Raw genomic sequence first — 25,000 nt, forward strand, 5'->3', positions numbered from 1 at the left:
CAACACTTTGTTTCCAGCGAATTGCCATTAATAAGCGCAATTCATCATTTTTTTTTCTTTTTACCGTTGTGCTTGCTTTTGAATCGCCAAACGCTACGCTGCAGCGCTGGCAATTTAGCTTTTTTCGCGCTAAATAGCAGCTGCGCTAATAAAGATCGATATCGATAACCAAAATTAGCTATTTTTAGCCAAGTCAAACAGCTAAGACACTAACCAAAAAGCAATTAGCTTTTAACACTGCACACACTAACTGTTGCTAATTAATTAATAATTAATATGTTAATTAGCACGCAGTGGTAATTAAAAACTGGAATTTTTGTGCTCGTCAGCAATATAATTGAGCTTTGTTTTCATTTCTGATTGACTCGGCAGCTGAAATAAAAACAAAAGCAAACTAAGCAGCTGTTTTTATCAGCATTCAATCTGCTTTAATTGACAATGGATGCGCAATCTTAATTGGAATAACTGCTGCCGCCACGTCTCTTGCACTGCGATATGGGAATACACGCTCCAGCAGCATTGCGAGCAAAGTTCTCCTTGCAGTAGCAACCATCAGGGCAACGTATGTGACGTATAAGGCAAGGATCTCCCAATGTAGCGCACTCGGTCTGGCAACTGCCGCCGCAAGTTAAATACACTTCATGCTTAGGACAAGTGCGAGGATCTATCAAGTATATACAGCTATAGAAAGTGCAGCATTAAGTTCAGTTAAGCACTTACTCAAAGGCGGCACAGCAGCAACCAGCAGCAGGCTGCAGCTAATTAGCATAAAAATAATGCTCAAAGTTGTAGACGACGCCATAACGTTGTAGCTGTTGGAACTAAACTAAACTGATAAACAAAACTGAACGTGTTTTTATTATAAAGCTGCCTCCCATGGCGTATGCGTATTGTTGGCTCAAAGGGGAACTACCAGACGCATAACATGAATGCGCGTGTGTGTGAGCAATAATATTTGAATTTTGAAAAAAGCAAAGCAGCACTGCTGCCAGATTTTGAAAGGCTACATAAGCTAGTTTAAGGAAAATAAGCTAGAATAAGCTAGATTTTAAATTTGCGTCAAAACTCATGTGAAGAGTCTTCACTGAAGACCTAAAAATAAAGGTCGCAGAGCTGTGAAATCGAAATTCATGACTTAAGAAATAAGAAAAACACCGTCGTAGAGTATTGAAACCTATTTACAAGTTTAAAAAAATAAAAGGTCGGTGCCTGTTATGAAGAAAATTTACCAAAATAAAACTGAACTAAATTTCAAGCCATAAGCTATTTCAAAATTCTATTTCACCAGTGCTGTCGTATTTTTTTTTTGAAAAATTATGCCAGAAATCACGCAGAAGAGTTAAAAAAAACGACAAACTCATTATAATGTTCAAAATTAAGACTTCAAGCAAAAAACCAAAAAAAAAAGATCGTACATCTACCGAAATCAAACAAATGCAATAAAAAAAAACTAGCAAAACTGGGATTTACTGATAATATAAAATATAATATAAATAAATTGGCAGCTTTGGTGCCTGCAAATTTAATTCTATTATCAAGGCAATTGAGCAAAATTAAAATAAGGCTAGATTTCAAGCCATAAGCTATTTCAAAATTCTATATAAGTGAAAAAGTGTCAACTAATTTTCGAAAAATTATGACAGAAATCAAGACTAAAAAGAACTACAAACTATAATGTGCAAAATGAAGACTTTGAGCAAATAAAAGGTTGTATATGTAGCGAAATCGATAAAATGCAGTCATAAAAACTAACAAAACATGCAACAAAAATTCGTAAACTAAAAAACGACAGATAGATAGACGCTGTTTGGTATTTATTGCTTCAAATATTTATAAAACTGTTAAGCAAAACGCTAAATTGGCAGCGCTAATATCACTTGCAAAAAAAAGCTACAACTAGCTTTTAATAAGCTTAATAAGCAACACTGAACAGCTGTAAGCTTTCGATGCGCTGCTCAGTCTAACAGCTAGCTAAACGCTAAAATATAGCTAAAGTGCCAGCACTGGCGAGTGCTATGCAAAGATCGTTTTGACAACATTTGGTCACACTCAGTGTTAAAACCTGTGCGAGCGCGCTTGTTGTCGTTGTTTTGTTGCGGCTGCGTAAAAAGCAAATATTAAAAAAAAAGTGTAAATTCTATTTAATTAACGCGCGCAATTCAACACAGACACACACACACACACACAGGTATAACAACAACAACAATTAAACGCGTCTGGCTGCATTTTAATAACAACAAAATCCAACTTACAACTTGTGCGTGCGTACAAGTGTACGCATGTGTATGTGTAAGTGTGTGCATGTGTGTGTGTGTGTTTTTTTTTCTTGTGCAAAATCTGTAAAGTGGACAAGTGAAATTAATAAGAAGAAAAGCTGATGGCGGCCTTTGAACTTTTTGCTTTCGACATCTGTTTGGTTTAAGGCTCTCGCTTGCACTTAAGCGTGTGTGTGAGAGCGAGAGAGAGAGAGAGCGTTAACCAGGCCATGCATTTTAAATTTTTTTTTTTGTTGTATTTGCAACAACAACAAGTCAATGGCTAAAGGCGCTGCCGAAACGTTCTCGCTTTGTTGCATTCCAAAGTAAATGCTACTAATAACAAAAATACAACACAAGCGTACAACTGTGTGTGTGTGTGTGTGTGTGTGTGTAGTAAAAGAGTAAAAGGAAGGCAATCCAAATCCAGCAGCCGCTACCAATAATATGAGCAAAGTAACAAAAAGAAGAAAAAAAATATAAAAAAGTTGCCTGACTTGTTTCAAACGCGCTGCGCTGCAGCAAACATGAGATAGCTACAGCATAAGAAAGAGAGAGCGAGAGAGAGAGAGAGCGAACGCGAGTTGTGGTATGCCCAAATGCCTTCTTGGCCAACTTCGACTTCGACTTCAACTTCAACACAAATTCAGCGTTCAGCGCAAACATATAGAGAGTTCTACAAACAAACATATATATATATATATATATATGTATGCATGTGTGTGTGTGTGTGTGTGTGTATGTAAATGCCATTGATGTTGTCTATGAGAGAATTTATGCAGCCAACAATAACAAATAGCAGCTTACTGCAGTAAATACTAATAAAATTCTTTTGTGCTCTCGCTAGTTTTGTTTATAACCAAAAGCCATCAAATTTATTACAAATTGTTAATTAACAATAACTGCCAACTGCTTGGGTAAGTGAAAATATTTAAATAATTTTGTTTGCAACATTTGTTGCTGCTGCTGCTGCTGCTAACGGTACCACTTTCTAGTTGCTGCTTTTGGTTGCAACTGCTGCGCTTTAGTCTAATGATGTCAATTACAACGGCCAAGTGTCTTATATGGCCAAGTGTCTGGCTTTGGCTTTTAATTTTGGCCTCAGTCGCTTCCTGTACACACACACACACACACAAATGACTTAGGCAACAAACGTGTTTTAATTGTTTATAGTATAGTTTTTAATTTATTACTCAATTTTGAATTACCACGCCCACAAGCACAAGTTTACACGCCCAATTTGTCACACATTTCAACAGCTTGTGGCATCATAATCAAAATCAACATCATCATCGTGCAACTTTAACTTGCTGCATGCGTCTGCTCTGCGTTTTTTTTTTTGGGGTTGTCGTGTGGAATTTCTTAAACAATGCCCGACGGGCGAAATTGTGTGAAGCGTGAGGAATTTCTTTCTGTTGTTATGCTTGATGAGTTAAGATGAGATGTCGATCAAAGCGCTTGAGCTGCTTCTTCTTCTTGTTGTTGTCGCTGCTAAGTGAAAAATTATGCAAAAGTTTTTTTTGCTCTTTTCCTTTTTTTGATAGCCGCGCACACATTTATAGTTGTTGCAATAAAACGTGGCAGCAACTCGGCGCCCAGGGCTGTGTGCTACGCTCGTTAAACGACCGCCAACGAAGCTGCAACATTGTTGCCCACTCAGCGAGAGAGAGGCGTGCACCCTAAACATTATGAACGCTAATGATGAATGCAGCACATCGAACTGGAACTGCTTCAAAAGTTCCGCTCGGCACTTCCTGCAAATGTAAAATAACAATTGCAGCTAGCCAAGCATTTTAATGGGCGCACACTTATGTAGTTCACTGTAGTTGTCATTAAAACGGCCATAGCCAAGCCCGTTAAGAGACGTTCATTATAGCCAAGCATAAAGCGTTGGCTATTGTAGTTAATATATAAACTGTACAATAAACAAAATTTGTTCATTAAAACAAAACAATAGTTTAAAAAATTTATTACAATTTTTTTTAAATTTTAATAATAATTTATGAATAAAAAATCGTAGAAAAATCAACATTTTTTTTATCTATTTTTTTTTATATTAATTATAATTTATAAGCACAAACTGCTAATAACGTTTTTTAAAAATTTTCGTATATATATTTTTCAATATAAAAAATATATTCTTTTGCTAAAAAATTAACAAGTTTTTCTAAATAATCTTTCAAAGCACACAAAAAATAGCTGAACGTTTTTTATATTGATATTAATTTATAAGCACAAACTGCTAATAACGTTTTTAAAATTTTTTGAAAATATATTTTTCAACATATAAAATATATTCTTTTGCTGAAAAATAATCAATAATTTTTAAAAGTACAACTGCAATTTTTATTTATTTATTTATTTTAATTTTAATAATAATTTATAGCCACAAACTGCTCATAAGCATTTTAGAAAAATGTAGGCAATATATTTTTTAATACATAAAATAAATTTCTATGCATTTTTTAAGATTTAAGCGTGTTAAAATGCTCGCTGTAGTTATTTAAAATTAATTTATAATTCACAAGCGCTCAAATTGAAATTTAGTACAGCAAAAACTGCAATTGTCGTATATATATAATAAATAATTATAACAATTTTCACATAGTTTGAGCATAAGCAGGCTTTGAATTCAATATCTCAGTTATACTCAGTTATATCTAAAACAGCAGCTTGACTACAGCTCCACTAAATATGTATTCTATTTCGGTTAAATATACTAGAACAGCGTTTTGGTTTAAATATAAATTTCTTCAGAATTGTTGCACTTTGAGGCTGCACTTTATGCACATTGGAGCGCCACCGAGTATTATAAGACGCCGATACTACACGATTCGATCCCAGAAGCGAAACAAGCGCAAGTTGCGCTGAATAAGAAAATTGAAAATACTGCAAATGTTTATACATCAAATTTCGAAGCTTATTATTTAACAATTTTAAAAATTAAATAAGACAATTATATGTTGTGCAATTAATTCGCGTGTTTATATAGAAAGTGTAGAGCGCTCATTTTATTTTAAGAAACTGTTTTTATTACAAGAACATTTATAGCTAGAGAGAGAAAAAAAAACCCTAAGCCTGCTATTTGCATAATAAACAAATAAATTCCATTATTATTTTAGGGCATATTTTTACATAATTAAGTGTAGTCTTGTGCTTACGCAAGTGTAATGTGAGCGGCGCGCGCTTTACGTGACGCGTTTGTGTCCTAAGTCTTTTGTGTGTGTGTGTGGCATATCAGGTTTGTCGCCTAAGTCTTTTATTTTTTTTTTTTGTTCTTGCGCGTAACATTTCAATTAATGTACGAGTGCAGCACTCGACACGCCTAGACATGCACACAGTGGCACCAGGGCTGCAACAGCTTTAATTGATTTTTTGTTGCTGCTTTAATTAAAAAATTTTGGGCTTAATGCGAACTTTCACTCTAACTGGAGAACTCAATTAAATGATAACAATAATTAAATGGCTGCCCAGCTGTGGCGCCAGCAACAAGTTGCAACAAAGCCCTTTAATATATTTTTTTTATTTGCAGTTGCATGCCGCATGCTTTGAGGCAAGTTTAATGCGCTTTGCATACAAATGACGAATTATGAGAATCTTATAAATTTGCCATTAAATTTTAATGCAAACAACAACAATAACGGCAGCAACAACAACAACAACAACAGCAACAACAACAACAATAGCAGCAGCAGCAGCAATAACAACAACAACAATCAGCAGCAGCAGCAACATGGAAATCTTCTTAGTGAGAACAATGGCAAACTTGCCAATGCCGCCGAGCAGCTCTTGAATAAAATGTCGCAGCGCGATTTCTCCGAGGTAAGTTTGGAATACGATATTTAGTTATAATTTAAATGTATAGTGCTCAAAATTATTTACACAAAACTAAAGTTTAAAGCAGCGCAAAATCATAAATATTAAAATATAAGCAAAGAGATTTTTTTATAAATTTAATTTGCAATTTTGCTTGTGCCAACTTTTTGCAGCAAAATATATTTATTAAAAAATTTGAACAAATATATAAATAAATTATTTACACAAAGCTAAAGTTAAAAGCAGCGCAAAATCATAAATATTAAAATAAAAGCAAAGAGAATTTAATAAATTTATTTTGGCATTTTGTTTGTGCCAACTTTTTGCAGCAAAATAAATTTATTTAAAAAATCCAAGAAGTATTTTCTACATTTTTTTAAAATTTATTTTGCAATTTTGTTTAAAGCCACTTTTTGCAGCAAAATAAATTTATTTAAAAAATCCAAGAAATGATTCTAATTTTTTTTAAAATTTATTTTGCAATTTTCTTTGAAGTAACTTTTTGCAGCAAATATATTTATTAAAAAAATTCGAAGAAATATATGCTAAATTTTCAATGATTACTTAATAGGCAAAGAAAAGTTTTGTATCGCACAAACGAAATTTAAATGAGTTTTTTCTTTGATGAAGTCATTTCAATTTTTATAAATATATAAACTTTGGTTTTGTTGAAATACTTTTGTCGACAACTGTATAAACATAGTTGCAACTAATTACGAAAATGATTTTTAATGTTGATTAACTGAGCGGCGCAACTACAAAAGCGAAACACACACACACGCCAAATTAAACAAAAGAGCAAAACAACAACAAAAGCAGCAATTCAAGTTTAAAGCTTTAACTAAAGCCTAGACCCTTTCATCATATTCCGCGCTGTCATGTCATGAGCAACAACAACGACGACGACGACGACGACGACAACAAGAACAAAAGGACAAGCTGGCGGATAAGCTGCGCCGCCGCCTGGGACAGACGGACAGACGAACGAACGTAGCAACTGCAAGACTGATGAACAAACTGAATTGACAGACAGCGACTTAGCCAAGACTCTGCTCTTGGGGCTCAAATCAATTAATTTAAAGTTTTTGGCGCCCAAATGTTTGCAACAATTGATGAAAATAGCTGCAAGATCTCTTGCCACAAAGCGCGCGGAATGTTTTGGGATTTAGGCAAAGCCACAAGAACTCGCGTTGCAAGAACTCGCTGAAAAAAAGAAGAAGAAAAAATAACTTGGCACCCAAGTGGCAACAGTTGTGCTGGCTGCAAGTTCTTGTCTGCGCCGCAAGCCATTGTGCCACAAGCATGAGCGAGAGAGAGAGAGAGAGAGAGAGAGCGAGACACTCGCATCCATCTGCAGTCGATAAAGTCAGCGCTTGTGGCATGTGGAATGCGAACAATTTTCACGATTGTAACCACGTTTGCTCTCTCTCTCTCTCTCGCTCTCTCTCGCTCTCTCTGACTTTGCAACGCTCTTAAGAATTTTGTTTGCAATTTAAGACGTAATAAAATAATTAGCTGTTGCTATGCCGTCTACGTTAACGTTTATTACGCATCCGTTCTCAATGCTTAAACGCTTCACATTTGAAGCGAAATTCGCTTAATCCCAAGCTCTTGCTCTCTCGCTCTCTTGACACTCTTGGCTATTGAATTGCTATAAAAGCAGCTAAACTATATACAAAAGTTGATTTTATATTTTATATCATTTGGGAGATTTAAAGATTTATATTTTGTATTTAATTTTTTTTAGATCCACTAACTTTATTATTAATCATAATTTGAAAAGTAAATTAAACTTGTTGAAAATTGGACGCTAAATTTAAGAGAATTTTAAATTGCTTTAATTTTGAAAACTGCGAAAATAATGAAATAGTTAATTAAGCAATAAAAACAAAAATTATATTATTCAAAATAATAATTATCAGAGTAGAGTATTTAATATTTTTTTTCTATAAATATATTAATTGATTAATTATTATATGTACAACTAATAGAAATTTTCTTTTTAATGCTTATTATATTTTTTGCTCTTTTTTTTATATCTTTTGTATAAAATTAATATATTTAAAAAAAAATTGCTGAAGTAACGTATACACTTTTTTATGTTTATTAATGGCCTTGCAATTTTGATAGCTAATATTTGATTATTTCATTGAAATAGTTGAAAGTTATTTGCTTAATTTTGTAGATCAAAAGGAAATGCGCTCATTTTGAATATCGAACGTGAATATAAAACTTTTATTAGTTTCTAAACTTCTCTTATTTTATTTTTTTAATATTTTCTCAATCAACTCGTTAAGTTTTTTACGCTATATATTAAATATAATTTTTTATTTATTTATTTTTAATTGTAACTTAGAATTAACGTAGCCAGAGCCAACTGCTGCCTTCAGCTTTATATATAAATATTTTCAATTCAATTAATGTCATTTATATGGTAATCGTAGCTGCTAGCTATGGCTATCTTTAAGCCATTAACAACCCACACACAATATTCAGCGCTCTCTTTCGCACTCTGTCTTTCGCTTTTACTCGCTCTTGACTTTGACTATTACTAAAGTTTCAATGCATTTGCATACTCATGCAATTTAATTATTTTTAAATTGCAAATAAAATTAAAAGAAAACAACAAATTCGCAATGCGCTTGTCACGGCTTTGCCTCAGCATCTCTCTCTCTCTCTCTCTCTCTCTGTCTCCCTTTTATTTGGGCTCTGGCGCTTTATCTCCGCTTGATGCTGTGAGCCATGAATTCGTGGAATTGCTTCCGCATTTGTGGCGACCTGTCGTGATTTCTCTCGCTCTTTCGCTCTCTTTGTCGCTTGAGAAACGTGACTCAGTGGCCAGCGCATAGCTAAAGCGGCAGCAATTTAACATAATTACAACTAACAACAATTGACACTGTGTGCAACGCGCTGTGGCAGCAACAGCTTCAGATCACTAAATTACAAACAACAACTAATGAAATTACAAAGAAAAAACTAGAAATTCTGCAGAAATTTTGCAAATTGATATAACAGATCAAAAAACTTCGAGCTAAAGTATTAAGTCAAAGGTTTTTGAACTTTTGAGAATGCCAAATCTTAGTTAAATAATAATAATAAATATGCGCAATATGCACTAATATAAAATATAAAAAATAATTCAAATTTATGAAGTTAAAGCTAAATAAGTTTTTTTTGCTAAGCAATCAAATTATTTAAAAATTAAAGTCTAGTCATAGTAGATTTTTAAAGCCAAAACTTAGCTTAATAATAATAATAAAAATGCATAAAATGCACAAATATAAAATAAATAATTAAAATTTGTTGAGTAAAAGTTTAGTTCATAGGCAATAAAATTATTCAACAATTAAAGTCTAAGATCTAGTATATTTTTAAAGCCAAAACTTAGCTTAATAATAATAATAATAAATATGCAAAAATATAAAATAAAAGAAATAATTAAAAAAATTGAAAGAAAGCTAAATAAGTTTTTTTTGTTAAGCAATCAAATTATTTAAAAATTAAAAATTCTAAAGTCTAGTAAAGCCAATACCTTAGCTTAATAATAATAATAAAAATGCATAATATGCACAAATATAGCACAATAAATAATTAAAAATTTGTTGAGTAAAACTTTAGTTGATAAGCAATCAAATTATTCAAAATTAAAGTCTTGTAGATTTTTAAAGCCAAAACTAAGCTTAATATTAATAATAATAAATATGCATAATATACGCAAATATAAACACTAATAAATAATAATAGCTAAATAAGTTTTTTTTTGCTAAGCAATCAAATTATTTAAAAATTAAAAATTCTAAAGTCTAGTAAGGCCAAAGCGTAGCTTAAAAAAATTGCATAATAAGCATATAAAATAAAAGAAATAATTAAAACTTGTTGAGCAAAAGTTTAGTAGATAAGCAATAAAATTATTCAACAATTAAAGTTTAAGATCTAGTAGATTTTTAACGCCAAAACTTAGTCTGATGATAATAATAAATATGCATTAATATGCATAATATAAAATAAAAATGCATAAATATAAAATAAAAGAAATAATCAAAAATTTAAAAAAAAGCTAAATAAGTCAAATTGTTTCAAAATTAAATTCTAAAGTCTAGTAAAGCCAAAACGTAGCTTAATAATAATTAAAAAAATGCAAAAAAATAATAATAAAATGCATAATATGCACAAAATATTGAACACAAGAAATAACAATAACTTTGTTGAGTAAAAATTTAATTGCTCAAATTTGTAAGCAATTAAAATTATTCAAAAATTAAAGTCGAGTCATTTTAAAATATTAATTATAATGAATCATTAAAAAAGAAATGAAAGCATTTTTATTTATAGTAAATAATATGCATTTAAATAATAGTTGCTGTTTTTTATATTTGTCTGCATAATTGAGCTGCATGTTAATTGCAATAAATAACATTTGTTTTATTTTGCATATTTTATTCGAAGATATAAAATGAATTGTAATTTAATTTATTTGAATAGTTTGCTTGTGAGTAAATTCAATTTTTATTATTAACTTTCTTTCCCTATTTTTGTGCTTATAATTATTGTCTTATATTTATCTTATATTATAATTATTTTTATGTTTTATTGCAGAACGAACCGGAGTGCACGCCGGAGCTGCCGGCGGCGAATCGCGCGCTCTTCTTGGAGAAGGTGCGCCAATCGAATGCGGCGTGCCAGGCGGGCGACTTTGCGACGGCGGTGCTGCTGTATACGGACGCACTGCAGCTGGATCCGGGCAATCATATACTGTACAGCAATCGGTCGGCGGCGCGACTGAAGCAGGGGCAATTCGCGGCGGCGCTGCAGGATGCGACGCAGGCGCGTGAGCTGTGCCCACAATGGCCGAAGGCGTATTTCAGACAGGGCGTGGCACTGCAGTGTTTGGGACGCTATGGCGAGGCGCTGGCAAGCTTTGCCGCTGGGCTGGCGCAGGAGCCGCAGCATAAGCAGCTGCTGGCGGGTTTGGTGGAGGCGTCACTCAAGTCGCCGCTGCGCGCAGCGCTGGAGCCGACGCTGCAGCAGCTGCGCGCGATGCAGCTGCACGAGTCGCCGTTTGTGGTGAGCTCAGTGGTGGGGCAGGAGCTGCTGCAGGCGGGACAATATCAAGCGGCGGTGGCGGTGCTGGAAGCGGCGCTGCGCATTGGCAGCTGTTCGCTTAAGCTGCGCGGTTCGGTGTTTAGTGCGCTAAGCTCGGCGCACTGGGCGCTCAATCAGCTGGAGCAGGCCATAGGATATATGCAGCAGGATTTGGCAGTGGCCAAATCGCTGGGCGACACCGCAGGCGAATGTCGCGCGCATGGGAATTTGGGTTCGGCTTATTTCAGTCAAGGCGCTTACAAGGAAGCGCTGACTGCGCATCGCTATCAACTGGTGCTGGCGATGAAGTGCAAGGACACGCAGGCGGCAGCAGCGGCGCTCACATCGCTGGGCCATGTGTACACGGCGAGCGGCGATTATCCCAATGCGCTGGCCAGTCACAAGCAGTGCGTGCAGCTGTTCAAGCAGCTGAGCGATCGACTGCAGGAGGCGCGTGAGATTGGCAATGTGGGCGCAGTTTATTTGGCGCTGGGTGAATGCGAAGCGGCGCTGGATTGCCATACGCAGCATCTGAGGCTGGCGCGCAAGCTGCACGATCAGGTGGAGGAGGCGCGCGCTTACTCCAATTTGGGCTCGGCGCATCATCAGCGACGGCAGTTCGCTCAGGCAGCCGCTTGTCATGAGCAGGTGCTGCGCATAGCGCAGAGTTTGGGCGATCGCTCCATCGAGGCGCGCGCCTATGCAGGGCTGGGGCATGCAGCACGCTGCGCGGGCGATGCGGCCGCCTCCAAGCGCTGGCATGAGCGACAGCTGGCCATGGCGCTGGCAGCGCGCGATAAGCTGGGCGAGGGACGCGCTTGCTCCAATCTGGGCATTGTGTATCAGCTGCTGGGCGCACACGATGCGGCGCTGAAGCTGCATCAGGCGCATTTGGCCATAGCGCGCGCGCTGGGCGATCGCGCAGGCATGGGACGCGCCTATGGCAACATGGGCAATGCGCATGCGGCCGCTGGCGCTTACGAGGCTGCAGTTAAGTATCATAAGCAGGAGCTGGCCATAAGTCAGGCGGTGCACGATCGCAGCGCTGAGGCGGCCACACATGGAAATTTGGCAGTCGCTTATCAAGCGCTGGGCGCGCACGATGCGGCGCTGGCGCATTATCGCGCACATTTGGCCACCGCCAGCGCTTTGAAGGACGCAGCGGGCGAAGCTTGCGCTTTGCTCAATCTCGGCAACTGCCTGAGCGCGCGTCAGCAATACGCGGACGCAGTGCCTCATTACGAGTGCTACTTGATGCTGGCGCAGGAGCTGGGCGACGTGGCCGCCGAGGGCAAAGCGTGCCACTTGCTCGGCTATGCGCACTACTGTTTGGGCAACTATCGCGCCGCTGTGCGCTACTACGATCAGGATTTGGCGCTCGCCAAGGACGCACAGCATCGTCCGCATATGGGACGCGCCTATTGCAATTTGGGTCTCGCGCATCTGGCGCTGGGTCACACCGCCGCCGCTCTGGAGTGCCAGCAGCTGTTTCTGGCCGTCGCCCATGCCACTGGGCAGCTTGCGGCCAAATTTCGCGCGCTGGGCAACATTGGCGACATTCTCATACGCACTGGTGCCCACGAGGAGGCCATCAAGCTGTATCAGCGCCAATTGGCGCTGGCGCGCGCCGCTGGCGAACGCAGCATGGAGGCGGCTGCGTGTGGCGCTTTGGGGCTGGCGCAGCGTCTGCTGCGGCGCTGGGACAAGGCGCTGGGGCATCATACGCAGGAGCTGACGCTGCGCCAGGAGCTCGCCGATCTGGCGGGCGAGTGTCGTGCGCACGGGCATTTGGGTGCGGTGCATATGGCGCTCTGCTCCTGGACGCACGCGGTCAAGTGTTATCAGGAGCAGCTGGAGCGTGCGCAGGAGCTGCGCGACGCCGGCGTCGAGGCGCAGGCGCATGGGAATTTGGGCATTGCGCGTCTCAATATGGCGCACTATGAGGCCGCCATTGGCTGCCTGGAGGCGCAGCTGGGCACACTGGAGCGCGTCTCGTTGCCCTCAACGCCGGCGGATCGCGCACGCGCTCTCGGACACTTGGGCGATTGCTATGCCGCGTTGGGGGACTACGAGGAGGCGCTCAAGTGTCATGAGCGGCAGCTGCAGCTGGCGCTCGGTTTGGCCAATCATCGTGATCAGGAGCGCGCCTATCGTGGCCTGGGACAAGCGCGTCGCGCGCTGGGGCAACTGTCCGCCGCTTTGGTTTGCCTGGAGAAGCGTCTGGTTGTCGCGCACGAGCTGCACAGTCCGGAAGTGAAAGCTTTGGCCTACGGGGATCTGGGCCAGGTGCATGCCGCTTTGGGTAATCACGCGCAGGCGCTCAACTGTCTGGAGCATCAGCGTGAGCTGGCGCGTGGCCTGCAGGATCGCGCACTCGAATCGGATGCCATGTGCGCGCTGGGGCAAGTGCAGCAGCGCATGGGGCAGCTGGCGCAAGCGCTGCAGCTGCACGAGCAGGATCTGCAGCTCTGCACCGAGCTGGCGGCTCCGGCGTTGCAGGCACGCGCTTTGGGCAATCTCGGCGCCGTGCAGGAGGCGCTCGACCAGCCGCTGGAGGCGCTCAAGTGCTACGAGCGGCAGTTGTCGCTCAGCTCGGATCGGCTGGGCAAGGCGCTGGCATGTGGCGCGCTGGGGCGTGTGCATCATCAGCTGGAGCAGCACGAGCAGGCGGTGGAGTATCTGCGGCAAGGACTCGCCAGCGCTCAGTCCATTGGCAAGTCGGAGGAGGAGGCCAAGATAAGACATCAATTGGGTGAGCCTAACTAACTAATTAGCCAACAATTTTTATATAAAATTAACGAATTTAAGTTCAAAATTTAAAGCCATATCAATTAACTGAATCCGCTTAAAATTAATCAAATTCAGCGCGTGCTTCAAATTTAGTTTACTTATTAAATGAAAAGCGCAGCTAATTAACTTGCAATATTTTGAAATAATTAGCATAATTTTTATAAATAAATTAGGCATTCAAAATGAATTCAATTTATATTAAATTTCGTATCTAATTTATATTAAATTCTATTATATATGCTCATGCAGTTTTCAATCTATTTTAAATTAATTTCATAAATTAATTCAGCGCAAAATTTATTTTTATTAATTATTTAATTCATTTAATCAGCTGCTTAATTATCCAAATGAACTCGACGCTTAAATTATTTATATATATTTCCAATGCAATTAATTTGTGAGCAAGCAAATAAATTAAATTAAAATCAGCTACAAATTTTGAACAGCCACAATTATTTATTTTATGCCAAAGCAGTTAATTAAAATGAATCAAATTCGGCGCGTACATCAAATTTAGCTGTTGAAAATTATTAAAAAAAAAAATTAATTAATTAATTTTGAAATAATTGCCACAATTTTAATATGATAAACTAATAAATAAAAAGCTTGGCATTTTTTATATTATTTAGTAAAATGCTTTCAATAAGTTTCTACTTTAATTTATATTAAATGACTCAATTTAAATTTAAATGATGAAAATTATTAAAAAAAATTAATTAATTAATTTTGAAATAATTGCCATAACTTGCATATGATAAATAAAAAGCTTGGCACTAAAATTATTTATTTGGTAAAATGCATTGATTTAGTTAGTTCATATTAAATCAATCAAATTCAAAGCGTACTTCAAATTTAGCTGATGAAAATAAAGAAAAAAATAAATTAATTTATTTATATTGAAATACTTGCCATAATTTTTATATGATAAATTGATAAATAAAAAGCTTGGCATTAAAATTATTTAATAAATAAAATGCATGCATTTAGTTTCTACTTTAATTTATATTAAATGAATCAAATTCAAAACGTACTTTAAATTTAAATTAATTAATTAATTTTTGAATAATTGCCTTAAATTTGAACTAATAAATAAAAAGCTTGGCATTAACATTATTTATTTGGTAAAATGCATGCACTCAGTTTCGACTTTAATTTATATTAAATTCTACTTTATTCGACTCTATAAATTTTAAAAATTAATTCAGCGCTAAATTTATTATAAGCATTTATTTAATTGCATGTTTTTTAATTCATTTACTTTAATTTATATTAAATTCGTTAATATTTATTCATTCATTCATATATTATATATATATTTTTTTTTTATATTAATTTAAAATATTAATTATGCACAAAATTTATTATAAGCATTTATTTAATTGCATGTTTTTTAATTCATTTAATTCGTTTACGACTTTAATTTATATTAAATTCGTTTATATTTGTTCATTCAGTTTTGCATATATTTTATATATATATATATTTTTTTTTATTAATTTTAAATATTAATTCAGCACTAAAATTATTAAAAGCATTTATTTAATTGCAGTTATTTTAATTCGTTTACAACTTTGATTTATATTAAATTCGACTCCATGCATTTATTCACTTCACATATAATTTTAATAAATTAAAGCAGCACTAAAATTATTATTAGCATTTATTTAATATATATAAAATTTTAAGCAGCTGCTTAATTAATTAAAAGACACAACTTCCAATTTTGACTATAATAATTATCGATTGCTTTGCAGGTCTTGCTCTGCGCTCCTCTGGCGACGCTGAGGGCGCGCGGCTGCAGCTGGAGATGGCGGCGCAGCTGCTGGAGTCGGTGCGTCAGGAGCAGCGCAGCCCGGAGGCGCGCGAGGCGATGTTCGAGCTGCAGACAAGTTGCTACCACTTGTTGCAGCAGCTGCTGGTGGCGCTGCAGCGCAACGAGGAGGCGCTGCTGGCCGCCGAGCGCTGCAAGGTGCGCGCCAGTGAATCGAAGTCGAGCACAGCGACGCTGCTGCATGCGGATTGCCTATTGGAGGCAGTGAATCGAGCGCGCATGCCCGTGCTCTACTATAGTCTGGCCGGGGCGGAGCTCTACGCGTGGCTGCTGCAGCCCCAGGCGGGCATTGTGCGTTTCCATGCAACGCGCATCGATGAGCAGACGCTGCAGCTGCCCCCAGCCAGCCAATTGGAGCAGCAGCAGTCGCAGTCCCAGTCGCCGCAGTCTGGTGAAGCTTTGCTGGAGCGCTATGTGCACATGGTGCGCGATAATTTGGGCGTAAATCAAACGCAGCGCGAGGCGGCGGATGCGGATTGGCGCTCGAGCAGTGAGCAGCTGCTGGAGGAGTTGCCTGCGTCAGGCGCTAGCGGCGGCTTCTTGCGCATGGTGAGTCGCAATCAGCTGCTCAACTCTTCGAACTACTCGCTCAGCTCGCTGTTCTCGCTGGGCTCGCTGGCCAGTCTCCAAGGCTCGACGCGCTCCATTGGCAGTCGCAGCTCGCGCCGTGCGCCAATTGCAGCCGCAGCGCCAGCGCTGCCCGCTTGGCGTGGTCCCGCCTGTTTGCACACGCTCTACAATTTGCTGCTGGCGCCGTTCGCCGATCTGCTGCCCAGCAGCGGCAGCTGCTCGCGTCAGGCGCGTCGCGAGCTTATCCTAATACTCGATAGCGCGTTATATTTGGTGCCGTTTGCGCTGCTGCGCGCCGCCGGGGATGAGGGTGAATATTTATCGGAGCGCTGCGCGCTGCTTTCGGCGCCATCGCTGCAGTCGCTGCGTCTGCGTCCGCGCAATCGTCGCGATCGCAGTCGTCCGCCCTCCGCTTTGGTTGTGGGCGGGCCGCGTGTGCCTGCCGCTCTGGCCGAGCGCTGGGGCTGGGCAGGCGGCGAGTCGCCGGCGGCTCTGCAAGAAGCCGCCATGGTCGCCGATATGCTGCAGGCCAACGCTTTGGCCGGCTGCAAGGCCACCAAGGAGTCGGTGCTGGCCGAGCTCCCAGCCGCGGAGTGCGTTCATTTTGCTGCCAATCTTAGCTGGAAACTGGGCGCTGTGGTGCTCAGTCCCGGCGATGTGGTCACCGCCGAGCAGCCTGCCGACCAAAAGGAGCCGCACGAGCCGCAGCTGGCGGACTTCACTTTAGCCGCCGCTGAGCTGCGTCAGCTGCGCTTGAGCGCGCGTCTCGTTGTGCTCAGCTCGTATCAATCGGTGGAGCCCATCACAGGGGGCGGCGTTGCACAGCTCGCGGGCGGCTGGCTTAGAGCAGGCGCCGGCGCTGTGCTCATCTCGCTTTGGCCCGTGCCGGAGACGGCGGCCAAGATTCTGCTGCGCGCCTTTTACTCCGCTTTGCTGCAAGGCGCACGCGCTGCTCGGTAAGCAAATCAATTCAAGTCGCATCAATTAATTGAAATTTACACAATTAGTTGCAACAACTAATCAAATGTTGTTGAAATTTGCGTCTGTCAATAATTTTTAAAAATATTTAAATATTCTACTTAGCGCATTTAGCATTTTAATTGAATTCTTTGCTTAAAGCTCAGACTATGCTTTAAATAAAAAATTCAATTAAAATGCTAAGCTAACAAATTCGTATTATGCTTCATTTAAATTATAAACAAATTCAAAACAGCTACTACTAAAAAATTTTGTTATGTATTTATTTTTTTTTAAATTCCAATTTGAACACATATGTTTTTTTTTCTTTAAATTAATTCAACTTAAATGATTAAAATAGTAATATATTTATTTTAGTATATTAACTACTGGTAAAAACCAAAATATAATTAAATTCAATTCATAGCAAAAGTATTCAACTTAAGTTAATAACAGTAAATTTGCTTTGCTTTAAAGTTTAAACAAAAAATTCAATTAAAATGCTAGACCAAGATGTAGGTATAAATTTGTAGCTACTTTATTAAAGTCATAGAAATTACAAAACAGCAACTTATAAAAAATTTATTAAACTTAAATGATTTAAGCAATGTACTAAACAATTTAACTATTGAATTTAACATGTACTAAAACAATTTAAATTCGTTATTACTTTTATTTTAGTATATTAACTACTACTCAATAAACAACTGTATAGATTCAGATTCAGCAATTGTTAAAAGTCTCGTATTAACTAATTAAACGATTCATTTGTAATTTATCTGTCAATAATTTTTTAAAATATTGGAATACTACTCTAACTATGTTTTAAACAAAGAATTTAATTAAAATGCTACACAAGAAAATTTTAGAAATTATAGAAAATACAAAACAGCAACTAATAAATATATTTTTATTGTACATAAATTTTAGTATATTAACTACTGATTAAACTATTAATTACAAATTTTCAAATCAGAAATAATTAAATTCAATGCATAGCAAAAGTATTCAAGCAATTCAATTAAAAAAATAGCGAAAAATTTACTATTTACTATTTTAAACTTAAATGATTTAAGCAATTCATGTACTAAAAACAATATAAATTTGTATATTTGTAATATATAAATATATTTTTGTATTGTATATAAATTTTAGTAGATTAACTACTATTGCTTAAAATCATAAATTCAAAAAGAATTCAAGTAATTCAATTCAGAAAATAACAGAAAACTTATTATTTTAAAATTAAATGATTTGAGTACATGAATTTACTAAAACAATTTAAATAATATGAGCAGTTTAGTAGATTAACTACTGCTTAAGCTATCACAACTATTACTAAAAATCAAAGTATTTAAGCAATGCAATTAAGAAAATAATAGAAAATTTACTATACTCATGAATTATGAGCAATAATGTAATAATATATATATATATATATATAATATAATTCTCATTATTCGCAAGCTCGAACATTTATTAAGCTCAAAATGATTGTGATTATTAATTTAATATTTAATTTAATTACAGCGCTTTGGCGGAGGCAATGCAAACGGTGCAGCATACGAAGCACTTTGCCCATCCGGCCAACTGGGCGGGCTTTGTGCTGGTCGGCGCCAACGTGCGTCTGTCCAACAAGGTGGCGCTGCTGGGTCACGCGCTCTGCGAACTGCTGCGCACGCCGGAGCGTTGCCGCGACGCCTTGCGCGTCTGTCTGCATCTGGTGGAGAAGAGTCTGCAGCGCATTCATCGCGGGCAGAAGAACGCCATGTACACCACACAGCAGAGCATCGAGAATAAGGCTGGACCTGTGGCCGGCTGGAAGGATCTGCTGATGGCTGTGGGCTTTCGCTTCGAGCCCGCCGCCAATGGCATTCCCTCGAGCGTTTTCTTTCCCCAAACCGATCCCGAGGAGCGGCTCTCCCAGTGCTCCGCCAGTTTGCAGGCGCTGCTGGCGCTAACACCGGCCACGCTCCAAGCGCTGGCCAAGCTCGTGAACAGCGCCGAGCATGCGGATGATATAATTGCAGTGGTGCGAAATATTCTGACGCAGTTTCCAGCCAAACTAAACGATGCCGGGAACGAGGCGTGCATCATCGAAATGCCGCTGAGCGTGCGTCTGTGGCGCGTTGCCGGCTGCCACGAGCTGCTCGCCTCCGTGGGCTTCGATCTCACCGAAGTGGGCGCCGACCAGGTCATTCTACGCACCGGCAAACAGGCGAATCGACGTCACTGCCAGTTTGTCCTCCAAGCGCTGCTGGCGCTGTTCGGTAAGTCAAGCGATTAATTTAAGTAAATCTTAGCCTAGTTATGGGTTATAATTGACTTGAAAGGAAGTTAATGATATAAACTCCCAATGGGCGTAATAAGCGCACAGTTTGCTTATAAAAATTTAAGTTTTAGTCAGTTGCTAAGACTAATTCATTTATTTGTTATTAGTTTATGCATTAATGGCAAGCATAGCTTCAATTTTTAGCTCGCATATGCGAATTAATTAATTGATTCAAATTAAACACAATGTTGACATTTTAGATGAAAAGAGCAAAAGGAAATATTTAACGTTGAAATATTTAAATATTTTCTCTTGATCTTTTCAATTGAAATGTGAAAATTTTGAAGCACAGCTTTTATTTTTTTTTTTTGTTATAACTGACGCAATTTATTTCAAAGCTTGCGCTGCAAAATCAATTGAAGAAGTCTAAGAATAATGAATTTTTAGCTGGAGAGTATGAAGGAATTAAAAATGTATTTTCCTTAAATATTTTCGCTTTTCATTTCCAACTTTGCTATGTCACAATTGTCTTTAATTTGAATCAAGGACAGGCTAAAAATTTATTTTTGTTATAACTGACGCAATTTATTTCAAAGCTTGCGCTGCAAAATTCAAGAAGAAGTCTAAGAATAATGCATTTTAAGCTAGAGTAGAGTATGAAGGAATTAAAAATATATTTTAAATTTTTCTTTTAAATATTTTGGCTTTTCATTTTCAACTTTGCTATGTCACAATTGTCTTTAATTTGAATCAAGCATAGCCTAAAAATTGTTGCAATTTATTTCAAAGCTTTAGTTGCAAAATTAATTGTTAAGCCTATGATATAGTGAACAAGTCTAAGCATAATTAATTTTTAGCTAGCATATGGCAGAATTGGAATTATCCTTACGTTAAATATTTGCAACTTTGCAATGTCATCAATTGTTTTTAATTTGAATCAAGCATAGAGTTTTTTTTTTTTTTGTAAGTATTTATTTATTTGGAATTTATTATTTGGAATGTCTTAGCCTGGGTCTCTAAAAGGCAAGTCCAGTGGGTGGTCGCCTTATTGTTGTACTGTTATCTAGCAGGTTGATAGCCAGCGGGTTGTCATGGTTAGCCAACTTCTCCATGTATTTGGCGCTAATTCTCTGTCACCCAAGAGAACTTCAGCGTACTGGTGTAGCTCTCTATTGGTGATGAGAAAGTGCGCTCCGGTTATACAGCGTATCACCTTATTTTGTATTCTTTGGATGATTGCAATGTTGGAGTTGGAGGCCTTTGATTTGAATCAAGCATAGAGTAAAGATTTTTTTTTTGTATTAATTTATGCAATTTATTTCAAAGCTTTTGCCGCAAAATGAATTGAAGAAGTACGAAGGAATTAAAAATATATTTTCCTTAAATATTTTCTCTTTTCATTTCCAATTTTGCTATGTCCAAATTGTCTTTAATTTGTATCAAGCGCAGAGTAAAAATATATTTTTCGAATTATTTTTAGCTGTAAAATTAATTGTTAGGCCTATGATATAATAAAAAAGTCTAAGCATAATTAATTTTTAGCTAGCATATGCCAAATTTTGATTTATTCTTACGTTAAATATTTACGCTTTCCATTTGTAACTTTGCAATGTCCAAACTGTTTTTAATTTGAATCAAGCGCCGAGTAAAAATATATTTTTGTATTTATTTTAAAGCTTGCGCAATAAAATTTAATTTAATTTCTTTATTTAATGAACAGTTGATGCTAAAAGAAAATGTTTAAAAAAAATATATTTATATAGATTGTTAAGCCTATAAAAAAAATAAAGAGGCACAAGCATAATGAATTAAGTAGCAGCTTAGATTAAAACACAGCGCTTAAGTAATTAAGCTGAATTAACTAAAAAATTGTTGCTTTGAGTTTTTCCAAGTTGCTGCTGCTTGTTTATTGTTTATTAAATTCCCATTACAATATTTAAACAATTTCTAAAGCTCTCGCTTTACTTTTGCAGACACACAGGAGGCGCCCAAGAGCCTGAGCCTGGACAGCGACAGTGACAGTGACGATGGCGAAAGCAGCGCCAGCTGCGCTTCACTTGCCGAGCCGCATGCAGCGAGCACGCCCAGCGCCAGACCCAGAGGAGCAGCAGCTGCAGCCGCAGCGACGAGCAGCAATGAGGAGCAGCAGTTGGCGCTGCCGCTGCCGCTGCATCCACGCAGCGCATTCATTTCGTATGTGCGACGACGCGGCGAACCCGACGGCGGCGGCGGTCTGGACTCCAGTCTGGCCAACACAACGGATAGCGAGCACTCCTTGTCCGATGGCTATGCAACGCAAGCAGCGCAGCCGCAGTCGCAGTCGCATGCGCGCTTGGGTTACGCCAGTTTGCGTGGTCCGGTGCGTGTTTCGCGTCCTGGCGGCGGCGGCGAAAGCGATGCAGCATTTACGCCCAGTCCGCCAGTAACCGATCCCAGCTTGACGCTGGCGCTGGCGCATCAAACGCGCATACGCTGCCTCTATACGCAGTCGGGCGCAGCAGCAGCAGCGGCAGCGACGACAGCAGCAGCAGCGGCGGCGGCAGCGAGTGCAGCGGGACGTCGTCCGGATAGCTCAAGCAGCGCCAGCAGCAATACCACAGACTGGGAGGGCTCGGGGCATGCCACAGTGTTGCGACGCAGCGTGCAGCAGCCAACGCTGCAGCAGCCACCGCTGCCGCCGCCCAGACCAGTGGGCGTGGCAGCACGCAGCAAACCGAAAATAAAACTGGGCAGCGCGCAAAGTTCGCTGGCGGCGCGTGTAAACAAGGAGCACGCGCTGTTCATGGATCGCCTAAGCGTGCGCACCGAACTGGGCGGCACAGCTGTGGGCGTGGTCGCTACGCCCACACGCAAGCCGCTGGCGCTAACAGAAACCGAAGCAGCCAATTGTTTGTACTTTGCGCCCACTGCAGGCGCCGATTTGCTGGTGGAGTCGTCGACAGCGCAGCCAGCGCCGCCGCCGCCGCTGGAGCCAGACGCAGCTGCAGTTAAGCCCAGCGCCAAATGCATACAGGACAGCATAATGCGCCATATGAATCGTGAGCTTACGCCCAGCATTTCAGAGCTTTATCATGAGCGTCAAATGGGTTTGGGTTTGGCGCCGCCGCTTTCGCAGCTGCTGCTCAGTCCCAACTACGAGCAGCAGCAGCAACAGCTGCAGCAGGAGCAACAACCAGAGTCTGTGGCGCTCAAGTCGCTAGTGGATGCTGTCGCTGAGCTGGAGCTAAGCGGCAGCAGCTCCGGCGCCACCATGCCCACTGTCGTCGCTGGCGATCCCAGCGCGCCCGCCGCGCTGGACTCACCCACGCTCAAGCCCTGGCTCAGCAATGTGCCCAACACCAGCAGCTTTGTGCAGGCCAGCGAACTCACCACTGCTGATCTGCTCGAGCGTCGCTTGGAAACGGGCAACGTTAGCAGCAGCAGCAGCGCGCCCTTTGCCGCTGAGCTCTGTCGCCGCGACGAGGGCGATGGACGCAGCGTTGCGGACTCTCAATGCAGCAGCAACTACAAACGCGTCCTGGCCAGCGCGGGAGCAACTGGCGTTGGCCTCGTCGGCGTTGGCGAAACTGAGCCGCAGTCCATTAACTCGGTCGCCACCTGCTCAGCCGCGCGTCTCGTCTAATTCTCATAATTTAAATTCCTTTTTTTTTGTATTTTTTTACGCTCTGCACTGATTTAATTGTTAAGCTTAATTATACTTTATTTAGTTAGTCTAAGCATTTACTACTATTGTTAGTTTTTTTATATTTACTATATATTATTTGCTTCATATAGTCGTCGTCCTAAAAACCAAGCCACTGATTATATTTTATGAAACTTCTTGACTTTTTAGCGTAAATAAATTTTTTTGTACAATTTATAATTAATTCATTTTTTTTATAATTTGTGTGCAAATGTTAAAAGCTTTGTGTATTTTATTTATATTTTTAACACTCAATTTTATTAATCGCAAATATGTAAAATGTGTAATATTTTTTACTCTTTGTATTAGTTTATTTTATTCAAATATTTATAAATTTCCTGCTATTATTAATTTAAGCGCATCTTGAACACACTACATAATTAACTCAATTTATCAAAATATAAAAGAGCATTGAAATAAAATTTTATTTTTATTTTTATTTTACTTTTTTTTATTTCAATGCTTTTTTATATTTTTTTCTAAATAATTAACTCAATTTATTATAATTATTTTTTTTAATTGTATGCATAACACATTGTTGTATTCATTTTTTTTTTTTTTACTATTTTTTATTTCAATGCTCTTTTATATTTTTTGTCTTTAGTTTCAAACAATTAAAATGCAAACTCCGCTTAATTGTGCGTCTCAAATTGTTGTAAAATAACATAAAACATTTAAAACTGTTTGGCTAAGCTTATATATCTATGCTATGAATAAAATTGTATGCAATGAAGCCGAATGGTGCGAATATAATATTCATAATTTATTGTTTACTATATTGTTTAAAGCTTGGCTTAATTTTAATCACATAACATTATACTTTTATGCTTATTTTAATTTTGTGCCCTACGCGGTGTATGAAACAGCTAAATCCGATTTAATTTCATTGACTAACAGTCTTTCATTATTTGAAATTCATATAAGACAATGACGCCAACGTAAGTTGTTATAAATTTATGTTATTGTTTTTTATTTATTAAAATTATATTAATTAAATTAATTAATTAAATGCATTAACGCATTTATCAAAGAAATCTCAACTGTGCCCAATTCGTCTTCAGCTATCAGCTATAGCCTTAGCTTAACCTCAGGACTAACCCAGAGCTGTCAGCATTTCGATGAATTATGGCAAACATGTGCAAAAATCTATCAGTAAAATATATATAGGCGCTATATAATGCTGCAGAGTCAGTGGGCAGACGATTGTGATTTATACTTGTAAAAAAATCAGTTATGCAAAAATAATTTGTTAGCTTGTCCTTGTGTAGTCAAGTGAGTTATAATCTTATATTAATATATATTTAATGAGCTGCTTGCTTATCATTAAAAACGATTTATTAGCACACAAGGTCAAAGTGCAGCGCATAACTATGAATTAAAATATAAATTTAGTTTGCAGCAAAAGAGAAAGAGAGAAAGAGAGAGTGAGAGCGCATCAATTAGTTGGCGCATTGTTTATTATTTTATTTATTACCTAAGGCTATTTTGAGACGCTGTGCGACAGTTACCGTTATAGACGCCACACACAACGAATGCGAAAATATTTCCATTGACTTTAATTGATAAGGTTACGTTTGTTTTTAGTTTTATTGACGCCTTACACTTGAGCACTACAACTCGTTAACATGCCAACTACGCCGTAACTGGGAGGCGCGTCCACTGGAATCCGCCATTGAGCAGCATCCAGACATTGAATGCAAAAAAATAATTAACCTGCGCCTACGTCATTAGCTCATATTGATAAC

At 38.9% G+C, this 25,000-nt stretch overlaps 2 protein-coding genes across 2 annotated transcripts; one reads left to right on the top strand and one right to left on the bottom strand.

The window, feature by feature from the left end:
* Positions 1–329: 329 nt before the first annotated feature.
* Positions 330–985, bottom strand: LOC108606135 (inducible metalloproteinase inhibitor protein). The gene is made up of 2 exons (XM_017995988.2): positions 721–985; positions 330–664 (listed from the first exon to the last, which is right to left on the bottom strand). The coding sequence occupies exons 1-2, from the start codon at positions 800–802 to the stop codon at positions 453–455; spliced, it is 294 nt and encodes a 97-aa protein (XP_017851477.1). The 5' UTR covers positions 803–985; the 3' UTR covers positions 330–452.
* Positions 986–5,799: 4,814 nt separating this feature from the next.
* On the top strand, positions 5,800–23,285 carry LOC108606909 (tetratricopeptide repeat protein 28). Its single transcript, XM_017997449.2, has 5 exons — positions 5,800–6,077; positions 10,668–13,905; positions 15,698–17,300; positions 18,832–19,571; positions 21,547–23,285. Exons 1-5 carry the CDS (start codon positions 5,835–5,837, stop codon positions 23,193–23,195), a joined length of 7,473 nt encoding a protein of 2,490 aa, XP_017852938.2. The 5' UTR covers positions 5,800–5,834; the 3' UTR covers positions 23,196–23,285.
* The last annotated feature ends 1,715 nt before the right edge of the window (positions 23,286–25,000 follow it).

This window comes from Drosophila busckii, chromosome X (assembly GCF_011750605.1).
Source record: "Drosophila busckii strain San Diego stock center, stock number 13000-0081.31 chromosome X, ASM1175060v1, whole genome shotgun sequence".
Lineage (NCBI taxonomy): Eukaryota > Metazoa > Arthropoda > Insecta > Diptera > Drosophilidae > Drosophila > Drosophila busckii.